Below are 21,802 nucleotides of genomic sequence, written 5' to 3'. Positions count from 1 at the left end.
TCCCCCAGCTCCAATTCCTCTGCCCAAGCCAAGGTTTGGACTGGGAGCTGACGCTGCCCTCTTCTCCAGGCCTCGTTCCTACCCCCAGTCTGGGCTCTTGATGCTGCTGGGGCCTCCCTGATAGGCTCTATGCCCCAAGAGAAAAGAACTGGGGGACATGAGGCCTTTGCCACAGTGTATGTATGTGAGGAGGGGAAGGCCCAAAAGGCACCCACAACCACACCTGCTACAGCACCATTCCCCAGCCCAGGCTGACCCACAGCTCCCCAGGGCTTTAGCCTAGGCAAAGCTGTATTGGGCAGCACTGCCACCTGTTGGCCACATGTGGGAACAACACCAGGGAAGAGGCATCGACAAAGTCCAGGGAGGGTGCTACAGAATGTGGAACACCAGAGGGATCTTTGCGGATCACGTGCCTCCAGAAACTCCTGGCCAAGGGATGCCAGAGGGCTGGCTCACTTCCCAGACCCCAGCATGGGCACCCAGTCCCCTCCTTTCACTGATGTGGAAAGAGGCTCATGGAGGGTTCCAGAGTCCCCCAACATCACACAGCAAAGACTAGAACTCAGATCCTTGTTCTTTTTCCCACCCCACACGAGGCTGCCATCTCCCTCACAGAGCTGCTCACCCTCCTTCCCTCCCCCCCATGTACATGGCTGGGCACACCCAAAAAAGGATCACAAATGGCTTGATGGCCCCTTGGAAGGTATCCATTGAAGGGTCCCGTGGATCTTTGCAGGACCGAGTTGTTAAAAGGCATGAATGACAAGCTCATGAGATCTGCAGATGACACTAGGGAGGGAGAGATCACACTGGGTCTAAGAACACCCTGCCAGGGCTATGGCAGTGAACCAAATCTAGTTAGAATTTCCTAAGAAGAAATGGAAAGTCTTCCCCCTGGGTTCACTAAGTCAAACACGGGAAGGCTGTCTAGGGGGCAATTCGCCTGAATAAGATCTAGGGGTTAGAGGGCTGCCGGCTAAGTGAGCTGACACAGCAGCCAAGAAAGCCAAGGGGCCACACCCCCACTAGGGGCGATCGCTGCAGTGTCCTGAGCAGGCTAGGTCTGTAGGATGTGCCCAGTGCTGGGCACCATGGGGTGAGGAAGGACATGGATGAGCTGGAGCATGTCCAGAGCAGGATGCCGGGCTGGCAAGAGCCCTGAGCACTCAGGCCCCATGAGAATCAGCTGAATCCTGGGAAGAGGCTTAAGGTTGGGGTGGGGTGGGGGGGCTAAGTCCCTGCCTTAGGGCCTGGAGAGGCCACAAAGTAGTGAAGCAGGGACAAACTGAGGCTGGATGTTAGGAGAAAGACCCTAACAAGAAGTTATGGAAGTCGGCCTTGGGAAGTGGGTAGCCCCTATCAGACAGGATGACTCCTTGGTGGGGGATGCTAGGGAGGGGATTCTGGTCCAGTTCTGAGCGCTCCTGAGCCCTCCATGACTAAAAGTGGGTCAGGTACTAAGATTCAAGATCGCTGAACTCCAAACTGCAGGAGTAAACCAGTGGAAGGGAGAAAGGCTCCTTGAGTGGTCTGGTGCATATCCAGTGAAGTAGGTTCTCTCCCCGAGGCTTGGGAGAGCCTTCCCCTACCTGGGCCAGGCTTAGTGGGCAGGGGCCCACAAGCCAGCACCAGCCTGTCCCCCAAGCCACTGTGCTGCCTTTACTGCCAGAAGCCAAAACTGAGTGAGTGGGGCTTGGGGTGAGTAAATGCCAGCCAATGTCCCCCGCTGGTTCTTGGGCTGGCCTAAGGCCCTACCCAGGTGTAGCTGCCATCATCCCCAACCCCTGGCCTCTAGTGTGCATCTGTGCACCTTCCTCCTGCAGCTGATGGAGTGGGAGAGGCAGCTGGAGAAGTATGGGCAATAGCCCCACCAGGCCATTCCCTAGTCCCCCTTCCTAGCCTGTGCTCACTGCCACCCCCTGGGGCTGGGGGACTGCCAAGAAAAGGGAAGGTGCTCCATGAACCTCTTGGCCTCTGAGCAGGCTGCTGCTACCAGCCAAAGCCTGGCTGGCAACTGGGGAGAAGGAAGCCCCAGGCCCTGGGCTAAGGAAACAAGGAGCAGATGCCCAGGCTGGAGGGGGAGCCGACTTTTATTTCTGGGCAGAAAGGGCGGGGGGCACCCGAGGATGGGCAAGGCCAGGGATAGAGCCCTCACATATGCACACAATTGTACAGGAAGGAGAGACAGAGGCTGGTGTAGTAGGTGGGGTAGTCCCGCAGGTGGCTGACGTGAGCCGAGGCTGAGAAGTCCACGGCCCGCACCAGTACCTGCTGTTCCAGCCGGGCTACTACCATGTGCTCGATGTCACAGGCCCGGATGATGCGGTCGGCCTTGGAGTAGAGGTAGAGCTCGGGCCAGCGGGATGACTGCTTCATGAGCGCGTCGTAGTAGCTGACGTGGAAGATAGCGGTGACCGGGGAGAGCAACAGCCGCACGAGGACGGCCGCCAGGGCGAAGGTGAGGAGGAGGAAGATGCGCAGGGCGGGCTGCTTGTTCTCCAGGATAGTGGAGAGGGCCCGCACAGCTCCCACCAAGTTGCTGTTGCCCGGGGCACTGTCAAAGATGGTGCCCACCACTCGGAGGTGGCTGAACTGGCGGTGCGTGTGGATCAGGTCGACGACATAGCGGTACAGCATGACTCCGGCATTGCTGAACACGTGGAAGAGGAGGGGCTTCTTCTCAATCTCATAGTCAAAGAGCAGTTCCAGCAGTTTCTTGGCAGGGCTGCGCAGGGAGGGGATGCCGAACGGCTCCGCGAAGAAGGCCATCTGCCAGGGGGCAGTGTAGCGGATCACGATGCATCCCTGTGGGGTGTAGAGATCCCCACCCCAACCCACCAGGTCAGCTCTAAAGCTCAGCTTCTGTTCACTGCTCCACCAAGCCAGCTAAGAGCCAGATGGGGGAGGCAGGGACAGAGGATGGGGCCCAAAGACCCCACCCACCCACAGGAGGCAGCCAGCCTAGAATGCCAAAATCACTACCCTGGAGGTAGAGGCCAGCTCAGATATTGTCTAATACAGCCAACCACTCCAGACTGCTGGGCCTTCACACTGGGCCAGAGGCTAAGGACTCACTCTAACCCACCGAGCCATGATAGGCAGAGAGACCCCAGAAAGCTGCAGAGAAAGGTAAGTTTGAGTTTCCATGATATCAGAAGGCTGGGCAGGAAGCCTTTCAGACGTTCAGGTCAGCAGACACAAAGTCAAAATGAGAAGCAGGCCTGTCTTCCCAGAGCTTCAAGGTTTCTGGCACCAGGAGCAGTCCAGTTTGGGGGTTTGGGGGGTGGCGGGGAAGGGGAGCTACAGGAGAAGGCATCAGCAGACCTGGGACACAAGGCCCACGTGGGCCAGGGGCCTCGTGTCATTTGGAGAAGCCCAGCCTGTCTGGGGGTGATGAGCCCCCACAGTTAAGCTCCTTCTTACACCATGCCTTCTGCCCACCACCCACAAAGGGGCAATCTAAAATCTTCCACAGATCTCCAGAGGGCTGTCCATTCCCCACTTCCAGGACTCTCCTACCTCCTTTCCTCAAATGACTCCCGAGGCAATCCCTTCACCATCCCAGGCACCTACTAGGCTCTCCTTTTCAAATGGGGAGGGAGAGGAGAGGGTCTCCCTTCCCGCCATGTCCCCAGCCTAGGTCTGAAGCTGAGGTCCCAACGTGCTCCTCTCACTGCTATCACTGGGGGGACTGGGGTTCCTACAGAGCTAACAGCCCACCTGGACCTCTGGATCTTTTACAGGGTGATTGTTGTCCAGCCTTCACATACAGCTCAGCTTTCGGGATACCTAAGCACAGGATTCTGTAGTTGCCCTCAATAACTTAGCCAGCCAAGAGGAAATAAGGGGAGGAGGCAGAGAGGAGATGAGGGGGGTGACATTCAGCATCCGGGACAGACCAGAAGCCAGCCTGCCTCCTGTGTACACAGCTTTCCCTGCCGGGAGGGACAGGTGCAGTCCTGAGCACCCAGGGCAAAGGGTGGGCTCCTCCAGCTGCTCAGGGGTCCCTGAGCACCCTCTTGTCTCACCTCCTGTCTCCATCTCTTTCCCTCTCTTCCATTCCCTTCTCTGTCTCTCCTCCCTCTTTCCTCCTCTCTCTTCTATCCCTGCCTCTCTCCTTCCCTCCTCTCTCCCTCTCCATCTCTCTGTCTCTCCTCCCTGTCTCTGTGTGTCTCTCCTCCCTCTTTCCTCTACTCTCTCCTGTCTCTGCCTCTCTTCTTCCCTCCTCTCTCCCTCTCCTCTCTTCCCCTCTCCCCTCCCCTCTCTTTTCTATCAGACCCCAAGGAGCAGCTCAGCTTTCCTTCTCTCCTCATCACTCTGCAAGGTCCCCAACACCCCCTAGCCCTAAGCTTCTTCCACAGATAATGGCATCAAGCTGAAGTGACCATGCAAGGAAGGGGTGTCTACACTAGATCCTCTGTCACACTGAGGCATGTGCCACCACGAGGGATCCTCCGAGGTCCCCAAAGCCTCCAGGATGCCTGAACCTTCTCTTGGGCTCTCCTTGAGGAGGAGGGGAATGCTGCAGAATGAAGCCAGGCCAAAGTTGCTCCCTTCACCTCCATTCACAGTGTCCAGGAGGCAGGACCCTGGGCAGGGCCCTGGCCACTAACTTGCTGTTATACTTACATAAGGCTGCCTTCAGTGAGTCAGAAGTGTTTAGAACTCTGTGGATAAGCCACTTCTCTATTCTGTGCCTTGGTTTCCCTCTCTCCAAAGAAGGAAGAGCTGGAATTCAAAGCCTGCCTTACCCTCAAAGATGGAGAGGAAGGCATGGCTCCTGAGGCCCCATGGCCTCTCCAGGAAATCTCCTCTTCTGACTGATAGAGTTCACCTCCCTATTAGAGCAAAGTGCTGCAAGCCCCACCCCCACCTCCCCACTCCAGGACTCTACGTAAGCAGCCTTCCTAATACTTGATGTGCCCCAATCAACCCACAAACACTCATTAGACACCTGCTATGTGTGCCAGGCCTGACCTCAAGGAGCATCCATTCTAGCAGGGGACACACCATGTACAAGGTAACTTTGGGGGGCGGTGTAGAGGCACTAGTAACTGGGGGATCAGAAAGGCCTACTGTAGGAGGAGGCTCTGGGCTGAGCTTGAAAGGAGCAGAGGTGAAGGAGGAGAGCATTCTGGGCTGAGGCAGGGACAGAAATGGCTCATCATGAAGGCCAGGCTGGGGCCACAGTTAGGAAGGGAAGCAGCAGAGGGGCCCATGCCCTCTACAGGACCCTGTGAGACACAGACAGAAGGGGAAGGGAAAGAAGGAAGAAGGCCAGAGGCAGGAAACCCAGACCCTCAGCGTGCCAGGTCCTTTACTTAGTGAAGCTGTGGGTAATTCTGCTCCCTAAGAACATAGGGCTGGGATTTGAGAAAGCCACTTCCCAGGGGCCCCTGAACCAAGGACAAGTCCAACCAGGGACCCACTGGGCTGAGTGCCTGTCAATCATCAATATCCTGTCCAATGAGGGGAAAGTCTGAGGGGTCTTTCAGCCACCCACTCGGTGAGGGGTCATTCAGTGGGTCCTGGATCTGACTGGGATCGACATGAAAGGCGATGGAGTCAGTCTGCCTCTGGAGGCCCCCAGTCTAGGGCCTGATGAGAAGCTGCCCTTCCCCAAAAGGCAGAAGCAAACAACCAGTGAATGGGCTTGGGCCCGGTGGTAAGATGCAGGGAGGCTACCAGGAGGGCTGGACACCAGGAGAGCTGCCCAGAGGCCTCCCCAGAGCACACCCCAGGGTCCCACTGCCAAGCTGAGAGCAAAGGTCCAGGGCCCACAGGAAAGGACTGCAGTGGTGACTGGGGAAAGGGCTCCACATTCCATCTTTAGGCCTCAACATTTTGTTTGTCTGTTTCCTGGTAAAAATGCCTTTCAAAATTCCAGTCTTGTCTTAGTGGAGCTCGAGAAAAAGGTATTTGTTCACAGTCTGCCCAAGACAAATGAGGAATTGGGGAAGAAAGACGCCAGGAATGCTGAGGTCTACCCGGGCCCTATCACTGAGTTGCTGTGTGACTACGAGCAAGCCTCTGCCCCTTTCTGGGCCAATTTCCTCTCCCCTGGATAAGATGAAGACCCAGGAGAAAAGCACAGGGCAGGGTTGAGGAGGAAGAGGCTCGGCCAGCCTTGGAAGAGAGAAAACCTCTTTACCAACATAAATACAGGCTCTTTCACAAAGCTCTAAGAGAAAGAAGAAACCAGCAGGCCAAGGAGCACAAAAATCCCAGAATCTCAGGGTTTCATGAGGGCCAAGAAGCTCCTGTTGGGGAACGCACCCCCTCCGGAGGCAGACCAGGCCTGGGGAGGAAGCTCCAAGAATATATGCTCTTAGCTATCTGAAGGGGTAGGAGATCCAGTCAGGGTGACCCTGTGTGCAAAGCCAGCCACTCGTCCAGTGAGCTGCTGCTCAGAGGCAGCCAGCCTGGGATACAGGCCAGAGAACAGGGGAAGACTGGGCCTCCCTACCCAGAAGTTTGGCTGCCAAGGCCAGGAGGCAATCTCAGCAAAGGACAATGGAGCTTCTGCCCCTTAACTCTGCTCTAGGTTCCCAGGGGCCCACAGGCCTGTCTTTAAGGAGGAGCTGAGACCAGCCCAGACTCTCAGACTCAGCCACTCCCCAACACCCTTTGGCCTGACTCTCAAGACCTGCCAACACTCTGGCTCCAGCCTCCTCTGCTCCCATTAGCCTCCAGCCAACCCAACTCTGGACCATTTCCCTGATGAGCCCTGCCCTTTGTCTCTGGCACTGGTTCATGCTGCCCTCTCCCTCCCCTGCCCCAAATGAGATGAGAGTTGCTCCCACCCTCCCCTTGGATCCCTGGCCGTTAGTGGGCATGCCATTTAGACTGTCTCCCGCTATTAAACTGGAAGCTGAGGGCAGGGTCTGCTCTTTCCTCCCCTTACAATGCCAAGCACAGGGCCCTGTACCCAACAGGTCCATAATCACTGCTCTCCACACAGAGACATAAGCTCCTGCTCCCATCTTCCCAACACAGAAAGGAGAGAGAAGTAGCCAGGCTAGAGCCTAAAGGGCCCATCGAGGCTCCCTGGCAGGCAGGAAGTGGTGCAGGCCCCTCACTCACCCTGTTGAAGTAGATGGTACTGTACTTGGCCAGGTTTTTGTCTGTGCAGCCTCCCCAGCCCAGCAGAATCACCACCGGCTGCTGATTCCCTCTCTCCCTTCTCTCTGGATCGGCATTTGCTTCTGAAACATAATCCACATCAAGCTACAACAAGCTTCCCCTCAAGAAAAGATTAGTGTCAGGGTATGGCCCTGGCCCCTCTTCCCACCGGCCTCGGACCCCACTCCAGAAGGACAGATGTGCCCAGGACCTAAAGCTGAGAAGGACCTTAGAGGCCTTCACATCCAACCTGGAGCCATAAGTTTGAGGCACAAAAGGCAAGAGTCACCACCCCCTTTGACAGCTCTCGAAGTGATGAAGAGATTTGCCCAAGGTCACACCGTGTGTGTGTGTGTGTGTGTGTGTGTGTGTGTGTGTGTAAGGGTGCCGAGATCTGAGCTCCCACCACCACCAGCACTGTCCATTACACCATCCTGCCTCTCATGCAGGCCTCTCCTCTGCAACATTCTCAGCATTGCTTATCTGCTCATCCCACCTCCACCCAGGGGGCCAGGGTATCCTGAGGCCTGTGTCACTCTGGGACAGCGCTTCCTTATATCCCTCCTTCCCAGAGGCTGCACTGAGCCATCAACACGCTCTCATCGATCGTAGTGATATTTACTAAACACCTCCCATGTGCCAGACACTGTGCTAAGCCATGGGGACACAAAAAGAGGCAAAAGACAGTTCCTGCCCTCAAGGAGCTCCCAATCAAATGGGGGAGACAACATATAAATGCATACAAAGGATAAACAATTAACAGAAGGAAGGTGCTAGAATTAAGGAGGGCTGGGGAAGGCTTCCAAGAGAACACAGACTTTTACCTGGGACTTAGAGGGAGCTGGGAGGCAGAGATGAGGAAGAGCATCCCAGACATGGCGGGCAGCCGGAGAAAATGCCCAAAGCCAAGAGAGGGAGGGTTTTGTTTGTGGGACAGTCAGGAGGCCAGTGTCACCGGACTGAAGAGGACACATCAGAGAGTGACATTTAAGAAGACCAGAAAGGGAGGACAGAGCCAGGTCATGAAAGAGCATTTTGTATTTAATCCTGGAAGCGACAGGGAGCCCCTGGAGTTTACTGAGCAGGGGTGACTTTAGAAATATCACTGTGGGGACTGGATGGAAGGATGCGTTGCCTGGGCACGTTCAGCTGCCATGTGGGAAACAAGCAACCCGTCATCCACGTTCAGGTGGTGTCTGACACCCAAAGAAAGTTGCTTTCCTACTGGCTTCTCACCCTCTCCTGCAGCTGTACTGACAGACTCCTGTGAAAGTCTGCCTTCTGAGCATCCCATGCCCCTAATCATGTGCCTGACTCCTTTAATTTAATTCAGCAGACATTTATCAAGTTCCTAACATGTGAGTCACTGGTGACATAAAGATGAAAATGAAACAAACCTCACCCTTAAGAAGCTCACGCTCCCCCACAAGGTTATAGAACATAAGTAAATCCAGTCAGCCCACAAGGAAACTTCCAAAAGCATATCACGATCCTAACTTCAAGGCCATTGAGAAAAGGCCTCATGGAGGAGCTGACGTTGGAATCCTGTTTTGAAGGGAAACCAGATAGAAATAAAGAGAGAGGATGTACCAGACTGGAGAGGAGGGAAGCATTTGTTCTGAAGTTTGAGATGAAGTAGAAGATAACCTCTAGGCTACGGGGAAAAGCTGGTAGGTCTGTCTGGAACAAAAGGAGCATGAAGGGCAGTTCTCAAAGTATGGCCCTGGAACTGGTATCATGAGTTTAACCTTGTCAGGCCTCAGACTCCTCAACTTTCAAATGAAGGGGTTGGATTAGGTGACCTCTCCATCTCTTCTATCTCTAAGAAGGATAATCTGAAGAGAGTTCTCTAGGAAAACCTTGTGCCTGATGTTTGTAAACAGCCCTCCCTGCCTATCCCTTCAAGAAACATTGAAAACATGGAAGCCTCTGCCTGAGATGTGCAAGGCACCTGGGACACAAGAACTCAGAAGAGAGGTTGGGCCCTTCCGAATGTTCTCCTGATAAGGAAAGAGGGGATTCTTGAGAACAAAGTGTGCTGAAGGCTGGAAGGAGCTGAGAAGCAGCCAATTAGAAAAAGATCCATCTCAACCTGTGCCATATCTTCTGGTCTGATCTCCTGCGCTTCTTCGGCCCAGCTCTCTCCAAACAATGCACAGAATCAGGCTCTGGTGGGCAAAAGGAAGCTCAGAGGCATCCAGCCCAGCTCACACCTGGCAGGAATCCTCACACATCAGCAAGTGGCCATCCAGCCTCTGTTCCCAGACATCCAAGGAGGGGAAGCTCACCGCCTCTCAAGGCAGCCCGTGCCACCGTGGGATGGCTCTCATTACTAAAATGTTCTTCCTGACAACAAGCCTCAATTTGTCTTTAGGAATGTCACTCTGGTGGCTGAATGGAGGAAAGACTGCCATTCCCTGGGAGAGTTCAGCAGCCCAGTTGGCCACGGCTCCTGCTTTAGTCCTCTGAGGTCAAGCACAAGGACCCCACCTCCACAGGACGGCCCAATAGAATGCTCAGGGTCTCCCGTATTCCCTCCTCCAGGCTAACCCTCCCCAATCCCTTCAACTAATTTTCACATCACATAAACCCTGGGCCCTTCCCCCTCCCTGCTGGCCTCCTCTGGCTAGTAGTGAAGTCATGCTGTCCAGAACTGACCACAGCCCTCCAGGTAAGATCTGATGAGGGCAGAGGACAGACAGGAACAGTCTCCTCTGTGTTTCCATAAGCTCTTTTCATGAAGCCTGAGATGAGAGGTAGAGAAGACAAGACTATGTTCTTTTTTGTTTGTTTGTTTTGTTTTGTTTTTCTTGTTATTTATTTAATATTTTTAGTTTTCAGCATTAATTTTCACAAGAGTTTGAATTACAAATTTTCTCCTCATTTCTACCCTCCCCCCACTCCAAGATGGCATATATACTGATTGCCCCGTTCCCCAGTCAACCCTCCCTTCTGTCACCCCACTCCCCCCCATCCCCTCTTCCCTTACTTTCTTGTAGGGCAAGATAGATTTTTATGCCCTATTGCCTGTATATCTTACTTCCTAGTTGCATGCAAAAACTTTTTTTTTGAACATCTGCTTTTAAAACTTTGAGTTCCAAACTCTCTCCCCTCTTCCCTCCCCACCCACCCTCCCTAAGAAGACAAGCAATTCAACATAGGCTACATGTATATCATTATGCAAAACCCTTCCACAATACTCATGTTGTAAAAGACTAACTATATTTTGCTCCTTCCTATCCTATCCCCCTTTATCCAATTTTCTGCCTTGACCTTGTCCCTTTTCAAAAGTGTTTGCTTTTGATCACCTCCTCCCCAATCTGCCCTCCCTTCTATTATCCCCCCTTTTTTATCAACTTCCTCCTCCTTTCCTCTGGGGTAAGATACCCAATTGAGTGTGTATGTTATTCCCTCCTCAGGTCAATTCCAATGACAGCAAGATTCACTCATTGCCCCTCACCTGCCCCCTCTACCCTCCCAACAGAACTACTTTTTCTTGGCACTTTCATGTGAGAAAATTTACCCCATTCTATCTCTGCCTTGCTCCCTCTCTCAATATATTCCTCTCTCATCCTTTAATTTGATTTTATTTTTTTTTAGATATCCATTCATATTCAACTCACCCTGTGCCCTCTGTCTATATATCTATATCTATATCTACATACATGTATATACACACACACACATGTATATACATACATTCCCTTAAGCTACTCCAATATTGAAGTCTCATGAATTACACGTATCATCTTTCCATGTAGGAATGTAAACAAAACAGTTCAACTTTAGTAAGTCCCTTATGATTTCTCTTTCTTGTTTACCTTTTCATGCTTCTCTTGGTTCTTGTGTTTGAAAGTTAAATTTTCTATTCAGCTCTGGTCTTTTCACTGAGAAAGCTTGAAAGTCCTCTATTTTATTGAAAATCCACATTTTACCCTGCAGCATGATACTCAGTTTTGCTGGGTAGGTGATTCTTGGTTTTAATCCTAGCTCCTTTGACCTCCAGAATATCATATTCCAAGCCCTTCAATCCCTTAATGTAGAAGCTGCTAGATCTTGTGTTATTCTGACTATGTTTCCACAATACTCAAATTGTTTCTTTCTGGCTGCTTGCAGTATTTTCTCCTTGATCTGGGAGCTCTGGAATTTGGCGACAATATTCCTAGGAGTTTTCTTTTTGGGGTCTTTTTGAGGAGGCAATTGGTGGATTCTTTCAATTTCTATTTTACCTTCTGGCTCTAAAATAGCAGGGCAGTTCTCCTTGATAATTTCTTGAAAGGTGACATCTAGGCTTTTTTTTTGATTATGACTTTCAGGTAGTCCAATAATTTTTAAATTATCTCTCCTGGATCTGTTTTCCAGGTTAGTGGTTTTTCCAATAAGATATTTCCCATTGTCTTCCATTTTTTCATTCCTTTGGTTCTGTTTTATAATATCTTGATTTCTCATAAAGTCATTAGCTTCCACTTGCTCCAGTCTAATTTTTAAGGTAGTATTTTCTTCAGTGGTCTTTTAGACCTCCTTTTCCATTTGGCTAATTCTGCCTTTCAAGGCATTCTTCTCTTCATTGGCTTTTTGGAGCTCTTTTTCCATTTGAGTTAGTCTATTTTTTAAGGTGTTATTTTCTTCAGTATTTTTTGGGTCTCCTTTAGCAAGCCATTGATTTGTTTTTCATGGTTTTCCCACATCACTCTCATTTCTCTTCCCATTTTTTCCTCTACTTCTCTAACTTGCTTTTCCAAATCCTTTTTGAGCTCTTCCATAGCCTGAGACCAGTTCATGTTTTTCTTGGAGGCTTTTGATGTAGGCTCTTTGACTTTGTTGACTTCTTCTGGCTGTATGTTTTGGTCTTCTTTGTCACCAAAGAAAGATTCCAAAGTCTGAGACTGAATCTGAGTCCGTTTTCGCTGCCTGGCCATGTTCCCAGACAAGTACTTGACTCTTGAGTTTTTCATCGGGGTATGACTGCTTGTAGAGTAGATGGTACTTTGTCCCAAGCTTGAGGGGTTGCATTGTTGTTTTCAGAGCTATTTCTACATAGCAAGCTCTGTCACACCAGTGCTTCTCCTCCCCCAAGAACCACCAACCCAGACCTGACTCAGATCTTCAGCAGGTTCTGCACTCCTGCTCTGCTCCGCCACTTAATTCCTCCCATCAGGTGGGCCTGGGGCTGAAAGCAACTGCAGCTGTAGTTCTGTCCTCAGAGCTGAACCACTTCAGCTGCCCCCACAGCGATGGCCAAACCAGGAACTCTTTTCACTCCCAGCAGCTTTTCCCACTAACCTTCTCTGTCTTTGGTGTTTGTGGGTTGAGAAGTCTGGTAACTGCCACAGCTCACTGATTCAGGGTGCTAGGGCCTGTTCCGCCCGGCTCCCGGTCTGGTTGGTCCGGCGCAGCCCACGCTGTGCTCTGCTCCCCTCTGTTCCCAGCTCCATGGGATAGACCTTACCCAGCGACCATTCAGGCTTTCCTGGGCTGGAGCTCTGCTTCCCTCTGTTATTTCATGGGTTCTGCAGCTCTAGAATTTGTTCAGAGCCATTTTTATAGGTTTTTGGAGGGACCTAGGGGGGAGTTCACGCAAGTCCCTGCTTTCCAGCCGCCATCTTGGCTCCCCAAGACTCTGTTCTACAAACCCTTCTGTGAGAGCATCAACATCAGGAAAAAAGCCCACCCCACCCCACATTTCCTTGGAGAGGACACACACACGCGCGCCCCACCTTCTTCCTGGAGAAACCAAAGCAGCTTCCCCAGAGTTAAGAAGGGTCCCTCCCTTATTGAGTTCTGAGGCTCTCCCAGGACAGGCGACGGCACCGCACCAGAAGGGACAAAGAGAGGACGCCACCTTCCAGCTTCTGATTAAGATTTATGGGAGCCAGGAGCAGCGACCTGCAAGCTTCAAGGCTCTTTCAGGAAGAGAGTCAATAGATCACTCACTGGCCCCTGGACCAGAGGAGGCCAGCACACTCTTGGAGAAATTAAGGGAATCCCGAAGTCTGAGAGTGAGGGAGCAGCTCTGCCTCCCACACCCCTCAGGCCCATCCCTGTGGGTGCTGCTTCCCTGCCAACGCCCCCACTCCTGGACACATTTTTCTTGGCTGCCCTCTTCTTTGCAAGGTTCCTTCCTGAAGCTCCTGGCCAGCCCGCATCCACAGGCAAAGGGCACCCAGCTCTGCATTCTGAGCCTCTGGATCCGGGCCATGGTGATGATGGGCAGGCACAGAGCTCCCTCCTCAGTACACAAAGTGCCTTACAGTGGCCAGCTGCGACTGTGCCCAATGCACAGATGAGGAAGCTGAGCCTCCAACATGAAGCAAACACAATCCTACACCTAGCACTCACCACAGGGCATGAGAGGTCAGGAATGGGCCAGAAGAAGAGAGGGAAGCAGGAAGAGGGTGAGGAGCTGGAGCTGCTGCCTGGGGAAGGTTGAGAGAGGGACAAGAGGCTGAAGAGAATGGGCAGCAGAAGGCACTCTTCCCACCCCTCCCACCCACTTCCTGGGAGTTAGGAGAAGTGCTGGTGTGAGAAAGAATGGCCCCAGCCTCAGAGAGCAAGGCAGGACAGCAGGCTGCTGGTCTCTGTTTGGTCACTCCCCATTCTCATCTTGGGGCCTCAGCCACCTCCTCCATAAAATGAGGGGCAGATCCCAACAAGGGTCCATGATTCTCTGACCGGTCCTGCCTCTGGTCCTTTCCAGAGCAAGCCTAGGCCCCAGCTGGGGATGCCCAAGACTCATGGTCTGGGTCCTTCCAGCTGAACCACATCTGGTCACCACAACTAGAGGTGGCACACCTGAGGTTCACCTTGGGGCCCTGGGCGAATCTCCCACTTATGTCCTGGGATGGAGAGTCCCAATCTGGCACACTCCACTGACCAGTGTGACAAAGAGCTGAGCCCACAACCCCACTAGGAAGGGCCCCAAGAGTGATATCAGAGAATCACTTAGATGGGGGGTAGGGGGAAAAGGGACCTCAGAGGCCAAGAAGACCAACCCCCTCATCTGAGAGGAATGGCCTGTGTTCCAGGGAGAAAAGAGATATCCAAGGTCATGCAGATGGCTCGAACCCAGGACCTCTGATTCCAGAGTCAAACCTGCTTCCTTTGAACCCTTGGTTTACAGGTGAAGAAAGGAGGGGGAGTGACTTATTCAGGGTCACACATCTGACCAGAGATCTGACCCCAGTCCACCTCCCTGCCCCATATAGTGCACCCTCTTCCCCTCTCATGGCAAAGTATCCCACCGGCCCATTCAAGCGGTCAGGGATGAACTCTAGAAAGCCATTCAAATAGTCCCTTTTCCCACCTCCAGGCACACACACCCCAATGCCTGTCCTTCAGCCACACCAACACCACCCATTCCAGGGATCATAATGACCACAGAGGTGCCAACACTGTTAGAAAAAAGGCTCTCCAGAAGGAGGGTTGCAAATCAAGGTGCCCTGATTACTCTCCAAGTCTGTCCTGACTAAGCTAAGGGCCAAGCAGAGCCATGAACAGTTAGGACAGGCAGCCAGCGTCAACCTGACCCCTGCCTGTGGACAGCTCCCCCTGCTTTGTCCTGTGCCCTTCCAGTGGACTGGACCCCCACAAAGGCCAGCGCTAGCCACTCCGATCCTTCCAGGGTGTGATGTGGAATCACACAGAGCCCCAAATCCTAGACAACAGAAACTCCCCTGCTCCAACTCCCCTGAGCCTCACTGGCCAAATGTCAGCCTTCCCCTGGATGGCCTCACCAGATCACAGCACACACTCTTGTGCTCACTGGCACAAGCCTCCTCACTGGCCCCCATATGTATCACAGCACTTGTTCCAGGGCCTTTGTTCATATTCCTTGCCTCCCCTCTCCAAACCCTGCCTGCCCCCCAGGGCCCAGCTACCTCCTGCCTCTTCCAGGAAGCCTTCTTAGGCTACTCTGGTTCATCCCCATCTCCAGTCTCCCTGGCACCTGCCATCTATCCCTGCCTTGTGGGACCTTTGGGCTTCTTCAGCTGGGCCCTGTCTCTTTCTATTGGACTAAGCTCCAGGAGGGCAAGGCTGAGGTCCTATCTGGGCCTTCCAGCTGGACATCCCCCCCAACACTGTGAAAACCCAGCAATCAACAATGCCAAAGGGGCCACTTAGCTCCCTGGGAGCCATGGAGTGCTGGCATTACCACCCAGCTTCAAAGCACTGTGGAGAGAGCAGGGAGGCCTACGTTCCAATCCTGCCTCGAACACCTGATACCAGCTGTGAACCTCTGGACAAGTCACTTCCCTCTCTGAGCCTACATCTTACCGCCTGCCACTTGGGGATGATGGTCCTAGCACTTCATACGTCACAGGCTCTGTCAACCTCTGGGCTGGGCAGCCCCCAGGGACTGGGCACAAAATTGCAGGCAAAGTCACCTCCAACCTCCCCCTACCCTGCCCCACGCCCTCTCGTCCCCAAACCTTCGGGGGTCATAACTGAAGTAACAACCAGAATTCCTCAAAGAAAGCCTCCTGAGAGCGTCTGAGGTATATGATGTCAAGTAACAGTGGCTGAGACCTGAGGACTCGGCCTTCGTGCTGGGGTGCAGGGGCACCCAGGCATGAGGCCTGCAGGCCTGTCCATGACTCCGGGCCCTCCTCAGCATCCCCAACTCCATGCAGAGAGGCTGAGATGTCCCTCCTCTGCCCTCAGCCTGGGGCTTGGGGCCCAATCCTGCCTCAGGCATCATCTCCATTCTCTCTTCTTCCATGTGCTCCCAAACAAGCTCAGCTCATGACAGGCTGACTGTGCCTGTCTGATCTCTGGCAGTGGCTGCTGTCTCCTCCACAGGCCCCTGCAATCTGCCTTCCATTCCAGTCACTCTCTCAAAGGTTACCTCCAAAATCTATTCCTCAGCCTATTGGATGTTTCTACAGCAGCTGCCTTGCTGGTTTGGGAGCAAAGTCCCAGCTAAATTACGTGCTACCTGCTGGATCATGCACTTTATTGACATCTTCACCAACAAGCATTTATTAAGCACCCAGTATATGCAAGGCCCTGGTCTGGGGCCTGGAGACACAAGGGCCAAAGTGGCAGTCCCTGCCCTTAAGCAGCTGTTGTTCTGGCCTCTCTAAGCCTCAGAGTCCTCATCTATAAAGTAGGGGGTGGGAGCTGGCCAATCTCCATGACCCCTCCCTCGACAGCTCTCCATTAGCCACTTGGTGCCCAATCTGTCCTTGGCCATCTCAGCCACTCCCAAGGCTTCCTCTCTCACCCATATGCCCAGAGAAGCCGCCGTAACTTGAGAACGGATCTGAAAAGTTACCAAGAATCTCCTGAGACTCGTCCCCCTCCTGCTGCTGATCAGCTGCCAGCGGGGGCCCAGAAGATGCCGAAGCTAGATGCCCTGTGGGGCACAGGTGCTATTTCCATCACTGCTGCCTACTGAAGGGAAGGGAGTCACACAGGAAGGTACATCTGGAAAGGGAACAGCAGTAAGCTGGTTTCAAAGAAAGTGCACAACAATGGAATTTCTATTTCTGGGCCAGCAGACAGCCCCTAGCCAGGGGCAGGGGGCACCAGGCAAAGGCAATGGAGAATCCACTTTCCAAGTGTCTTGCAAATCAAATCAAAGGGGCTTTAAACGGAAAAGGAGAAGAGAAGAAAACTGCCAAAGTAGATACACCAAGACGGATTCCATAGACAGGAACAACAAAGCAGAAAAACAGACAAGCAGGAAAGATGCTAGAGATTCCTACAAGACCAAAGCCCAGAAAGGAGCCAGGAGTCACAGGATGTGGGAACCAGCAGGGACCCCGGAGGCCTCAGGTCCCACCCACCCCCTGACACACATGGGACAAGTGGCCCACCAGCCTTGGCTTGAAAAGATGGAGAGCCCCACCCCTCTAAGGGCGACCACTCCACTTAGGAACAGCTTTCTATCCTGCCAAAGTGGCCCCTTCTCTCCATGGCCCCTGGTTCTGGTCCCAAGTCTGAGTGACAGGCCTTCACATATCCAAAGGGCAATCTGCCATCTCCCCACCCCATGCCAAGGCATATTTTCTCCAGGACCAGCATTCCCAATCCTCACGGGACAAGGACTCCAGGCCCTTCATTACACTGGCTCCTCCCTTCCTCTGGACACTCTCTAGCTGATCCATAGCCTTCTTAAGGTGCCCCCCCCCACTCCAGCACAGAACATCACCATCCACATGAGATCTGCTTCAGGTGGCAGACAAAGGGTCCACTACCTCCTTATTCCTGGACACCTGACCACCTTAATACAACCCAAGCTCCTCTGAGCTTGGTGGGCAGCCCCACTACCCTGCTGACTCACTGAGCTTCCAACCCACCCAAAAAAAGGCCAAGTTCTTTTTCAGACCAACTGTGGTCTAACCAAGCCTCCCCCATGCTGTCCCTGGGCAGCTGATTGTTTTGTTTTGTTTTTTATCTAACCTAAGACTGTGCATTTACTCCTATTAGATTTCCTCTCATTAAACGTAGCCTAATGTTCTGTCTGGCCAGTCAAGATGCCCAGGTATGTGGGCTCTCCCAGCTTTATCTCAGCTGCAGATCTGATAAGCACAGGCTTTGGCCTTTAACCAAATCACTGAAAAGCAGGTAAAAAAGCCCAGATCCCTGGGAGACCTCTGCCGAGCTGACATGAACCATGAAGTTCATTGACACAACCAGTTTGGAATCCAGCCAATTGTGTTCAATCTCTCCATCTTTCCCCAGAGAACAGGCTACTTTATCAAACATTCTGCTAAATTCCAGGTGAACTATGAGCTCCAGCATTTCCCTGATCTATCAGGGCAGTCGGGCAGCCTGTCACAGTGATTCTTGAGGAAACCGTCTCAACTACGGCAGTCACGGCTTCCTTTTGGAGAGATCCCCTCACCACATCTTTAGTTGGTCCACAATTCCCCCAGGAATCAAAGCCAAGCTCACTGTCCCACAGCAGTAGAGACCAATCTCTTCCCTTACTTTGAAAACTAAGAGGTCTGTCCTTCCCTCTCTCCACCCCACCTTCACATGACTGACAGTAACTCGGAGTTAGAGTACCTACTCTGAGGGGCTCCCCAAAAGGTGTCGTTCCCCTGGACGCACAGAGGGCAGCTCAGGGCTCTCCCATCTCCACACTTATCTTGGGTATCTACTCCCTTCTACATCACTTTGGTTCTATCCTTACCAACCCAAAAGTCACTCATCCTCCTTCCTAGAGAACAGTTATCTCATTTACTCCTCCTAACAACCCTGGGGCACAGGTGCTGTTATCCCCATTTTACAAATGAGGGAGAGCCTCTGCTGCAATTACTAGAGAAGAGGAAAAAGGCCAAGTGGCCAAGCAGTTTGCCTTGGTCACCCACCTAGTTAGGGGTCCAAGACAGGCTCTGAACCCAGGGTTTCCCAGGCTGTCTCCCAGCAGTGGTCAGACTAGCAGGAAGAGGATGTCAAGAGTGTCACTGGAGGAGGGGACCTGCCAAGAGCTTGAGGAGTCAGGTTATGGCCACAAGGAAATCCCAGGTGATGGGAGAGAGTATCAAGGCCTGGAAGCCGACTATAAAGCCTTGAGAGATAGGGCGGAGTAAGGAAGTGGATATCAACAAGTGGAGATGTCTTTTTCTCGGAATTTGGCTGTGAGCTACAGGACAGAGACTCACGAGGTGCTCTCTCTGCCCCTTCCCCAAAGATATCACTGGCTCAGCCTTTGGTCAGCCTATTCCCTGTGCCCAAAACATCTACTCTTCCTGAATTACCTTCTGAATTTACCCAGTGGCTCCCTATCCTCCCCTTTAGCTTTTAAAGCCCTTCACAACCTGCCTCCACCCCTCCTTTCCAGTGTCACTGGACTTTACTCCCCCGCCCCCACCCTTCCACACTCCCAGGTCAGGCCAAAGTGGCCTGGCCTTGGTTTCTTGAACTTGGCACTCCATCTCCTGTCTCCACGTTCCCTATGTTTGCAATGCCCTCCAACCTCACCTTCCACATCGACATCATCCCTCTTTGACATGAAGCCTTTCCTGATCCCCCCTCCCAAGCCACACACCTATCTGACTATTCTACTGGATTTTGTGGATAAAGTATCTATGTTCTAACTGCTGTCCCCTTAAATATCGGCTCCTTGCAAGTAGAACTGCTTCAAGATTGTTTCAATCTTTATTCTGGCGCCTCCGTTTGCCTAGCACATAGTAGGTGCTTCACCACTGCTTGCTGACTGAGTGATCTGTGGAATGAAGGGGGTGGGAGGGTAGATTCAAAACCAGGTCTCTCCCCCCTCTAAAAAAAATTGACTAACATTTTAAAGTCAATTACTCTGCACTGAACTCTCACTTAAGGACCTGGAAATCCCACCCCTGTCCCAGAATCACCCAATCAGATGTCAGAGATGGATCACAACTCGTCCAATCTGCAAATGACCCAAAGTTGGGAGGGATGGCTAACATCCTGGAAGATAAAGTCAAGACCGGAAAAGAGCTTAGACTAGAGTGATGTTCTGACTTTATTAAGAGATTGAATAGGAATAAATGTCAAATCAAATGCTTGGGTTCCAAAATAAATAAATAGAAGCACACCGGGAAAGGCTGGGTAGAAGAGACAACACTAACCCACATCTCCTAAGTCAGTCATCTGGAGGACTCCATGCCTGCTCAGGACCCTTCCCACTGGGAGATCTGGTGATAGATACTCTCCCTGAGTCACCCTCCCTCATCTCTCAGTCCCAGCAAGTCTTGAGCTTCCTCCCTCAGAGACCAGGAGTCCTTCTGATACTCAGGTCTGACACTGTGCCACAGGAAAACATCCTAAATCACCAGGCTTCTAGGAATGCCCTCAGACTCAGCGAGCCAGCATCAGTAACCAAGCTGACCAAGATGGCAGCAGGGGCCCACAAAGCTATGCTCCCCACAACAGTCTTGGGCCAAAGTCAGGGAGTCAGGAGACTAAGAACAGCTCTGTCCCAAACTGCCCCTCAGCCTGGTGTGGTGGACAGAGCCACCGGACTGGATGGCAGAGGCCCTGGGAAGGAATCCCACCTGTCCCTCACTCCCTGTATGACTCTGGGCAAGTCTCTGGCCCTCTCTGGGCTTGATTCCTCATCGGTGAAATTGTGAGGGGTTAGACTGGATGGCCTCTGAGGACCCTTTCAGCTTTAACGGTTAGGAGATCTCAGGGAGTTTGTCAGACACGAAGTTAAAGCTCCGTCTTACTCCTGAGCTCTCCTGTTTCAAGGCATTGTGTCATGATGTTCCAGCGCTCCCCCGTAGGGCTCCCACGCTCCAAGGCTGACCTGGAACCTGTCAGGCAGGTATCCAGGCTATCAGGCAGGAAGAGGAAGGGGAGTCGGGGAGGGGGGCTCAGTAAAGCGCCTGGGGTGGCGGGGGGTGGCAAGAGATGCAGGGAGCCCTTGCACAGGCGACCTTAGGTATACGGAGGAAAGTCCAGGGGTGAATGGGGGAGCCCCTGCAAAGGGAAGCATAGGTGTGCATGGAGGAGCCCCTGCATAGTATAGGGGTGCTCCTGGGGGACATGCCCAAGAGTGTATGAAAGGAGTCCTGGGGGTGTATGGGACAGCCCCTACATGGGACCACGGTGTACGGGCGTACCGGGGAGCAGCTACACAGGAACCCACCGTGCATGAGGGAGGCTTGTGAATGTACGTGGGAGCCCCAGAAAGAAGCCCCGCCCCCACCTCGCCCCGCCCAGTCCCAGCCCCATACCCTGACAGCGCGAGATCGGCTCCGGGATCTGAATGGTCACGTCCAAGTCGTCGGAGCCCATTGCGGGTGGCGGGGCCCGTCCCGGATTTCCTCCCGGGAACCCTCCCTCCCTCCCGGGCCGGAGTCCCCAGTGCCCGGGACTGGGTTGGGGCTCCGCGCACGCTGGGACCCTCCCTTTCCGGTTCTTCGCACCTCCTGTCGCATAAGGAACCGGAAATCCCACCCCTGACCCAGAATTACCCAATCAGAGGCCAGGATCGCACTGTGACCTGCCCGGGCTTCATGGCAACGGCGCCGCTCCGCCCCTGCTCTTGGACGTCGCGTCTGCAACCATAGCAACTGCGTCCACTCGCCCCGCCTGACGTCACGATGTCCCGCCCTAGGGGCCCAGAGTGCGTCGCCATTGGCTGATGCCCGGAAGCGAGACTACGGATTGGTGTTGCGAAGTGTCCATCGGAAGGCTTACCTTCGGGAGGGTGGTAAGCGGATCTGGGGGCTCTCCGGGATTGTAAGGACCTCGGGGCTGTGGGGGCGGCCCGGTCAGTTCTCTTAGCTAGCTGCTGCGCCTGGGCTGGCGGAGGCGGGAGGGAGGCGGGCAGGCAGCCAACGGGACCCCACGGGACCTCTCCGCCTGCTTCAGACCCTTGTACAGACCAGGAAACAGAGACACAAACAGTGGGCTGGGTCCAATCCCCGCCCCAGACTGTGGGAGCCGCAAATGCAACTGCAAAAGTATTTAATTAAGACCGAGAAGCAACAACGTAAATAAGTGAGGCAGACAATAAGCATTAACTAAGCGCCTACCACATTCCAGGCTCTATGCTAAGCCCTGGGGACACAAAAAGGGGCAAAAGACAATCCCTGTCCTCAAGGAGCTCACAGTCTAATGGAGAAGACAACATGCAAACAACTGTGTAGGAATGAGCCTTGTACAGGATAAATTAGAAATAATCAATAGAGGAAAGACTAGAATCAAGGGGGATCAGGAAAGGCTCCCTGTAGAAGGTGGG

The 21,802-nt window shown here is 53.0% G+C and overlaps 1 protein-coding gene across 3 annotated transcripts; it reads right to left on the bottom strand.

Moving 5' to 3' along the window:
• Window positions 1-2,075: 2,075 nt before the first annotated feature.
• Window positions 2,076-20,986, bottom strand: TMEM53 (transmembrane protein 53). Of its 3 annotated transcripts, none has more exons than XM_036753263.1 (3): window positions 20,793-20,986; window positions 7,087-7,208; window positions 2,076-2,808 (listed from the first exon to the last, which is right to left on the bottom strand). In XM_036753263.1, exons 1-3 carry the CDS (start codon window positions 20,851-20,853, stop codon window positions 2,155-2,157), a joined length of 837 nt encoding a protein of 278 aa, XP_036609158.1. In that variant the 5' UTR covers window positions 20,854-20,986; the 3' UTR covers window positions 2,076-2,154. The 3 variants fall into 3 exon arrangements, with proteins under 3 accessions (XP_036609158.1, XP_036609159.1, XP_036609160.1); XM_036753264.1 differs by lacking the exon at window positions 20,793-20,986 and adding an exon at window positions 7,950-7,976; XM_036753265.1 differs by lacking the exon at window positions 7,087-7,208 and having other exon boundaries at window positions 20,793-20,868.
• Window positions 20,987-21,802: the final 816 nt, after the last annotated feature.

This window comes from Trichosurus vulpecula, chromosome 4 (assembly GCF_011100635.1).
Source record: "Trichosurus vulpecula isolate mTriVul1 chromosome 4, mTriVul1.pri, whole genome shotgun sequence".
Lineage (NCBI taxonomy): Eukaryota > Metazoa > Chordata > Mammalia > Diprotodontia > Phalangeridae > Trichosurus > Trichosurus vulpecula.
The sequence above is the reverse complement of the archived record's forward strand: the minus strand, read 5'-3'. Positions and strand labels throughout refer to the sequence as shown.

Excerpts from the sequence above, each read along its gene's own strand:
- TMEM53 (XM_036753263.1), bottom strand. The coding sequence starts at position 20,853 with ATGGGCTCCGACGACTTGGACGTGACCATTCAGATCCCGGAGCCGATC. Across the intron at positions 7,209-20,792 it reads GCCGATCTCGCGCTGTCAGG|AAGCAAATGCCGATCCAGAG; the intron begins GTATGGGGCTGG and ends ATTATGTTTCAG. Across the intron at positions 2,809-7,086 it reads GTACCATCTACTTCAACAGG|GGATGCATCGTGATCCGCTA; the intron begins GTGAGTGAGGGG and ends TACACCCCACAG.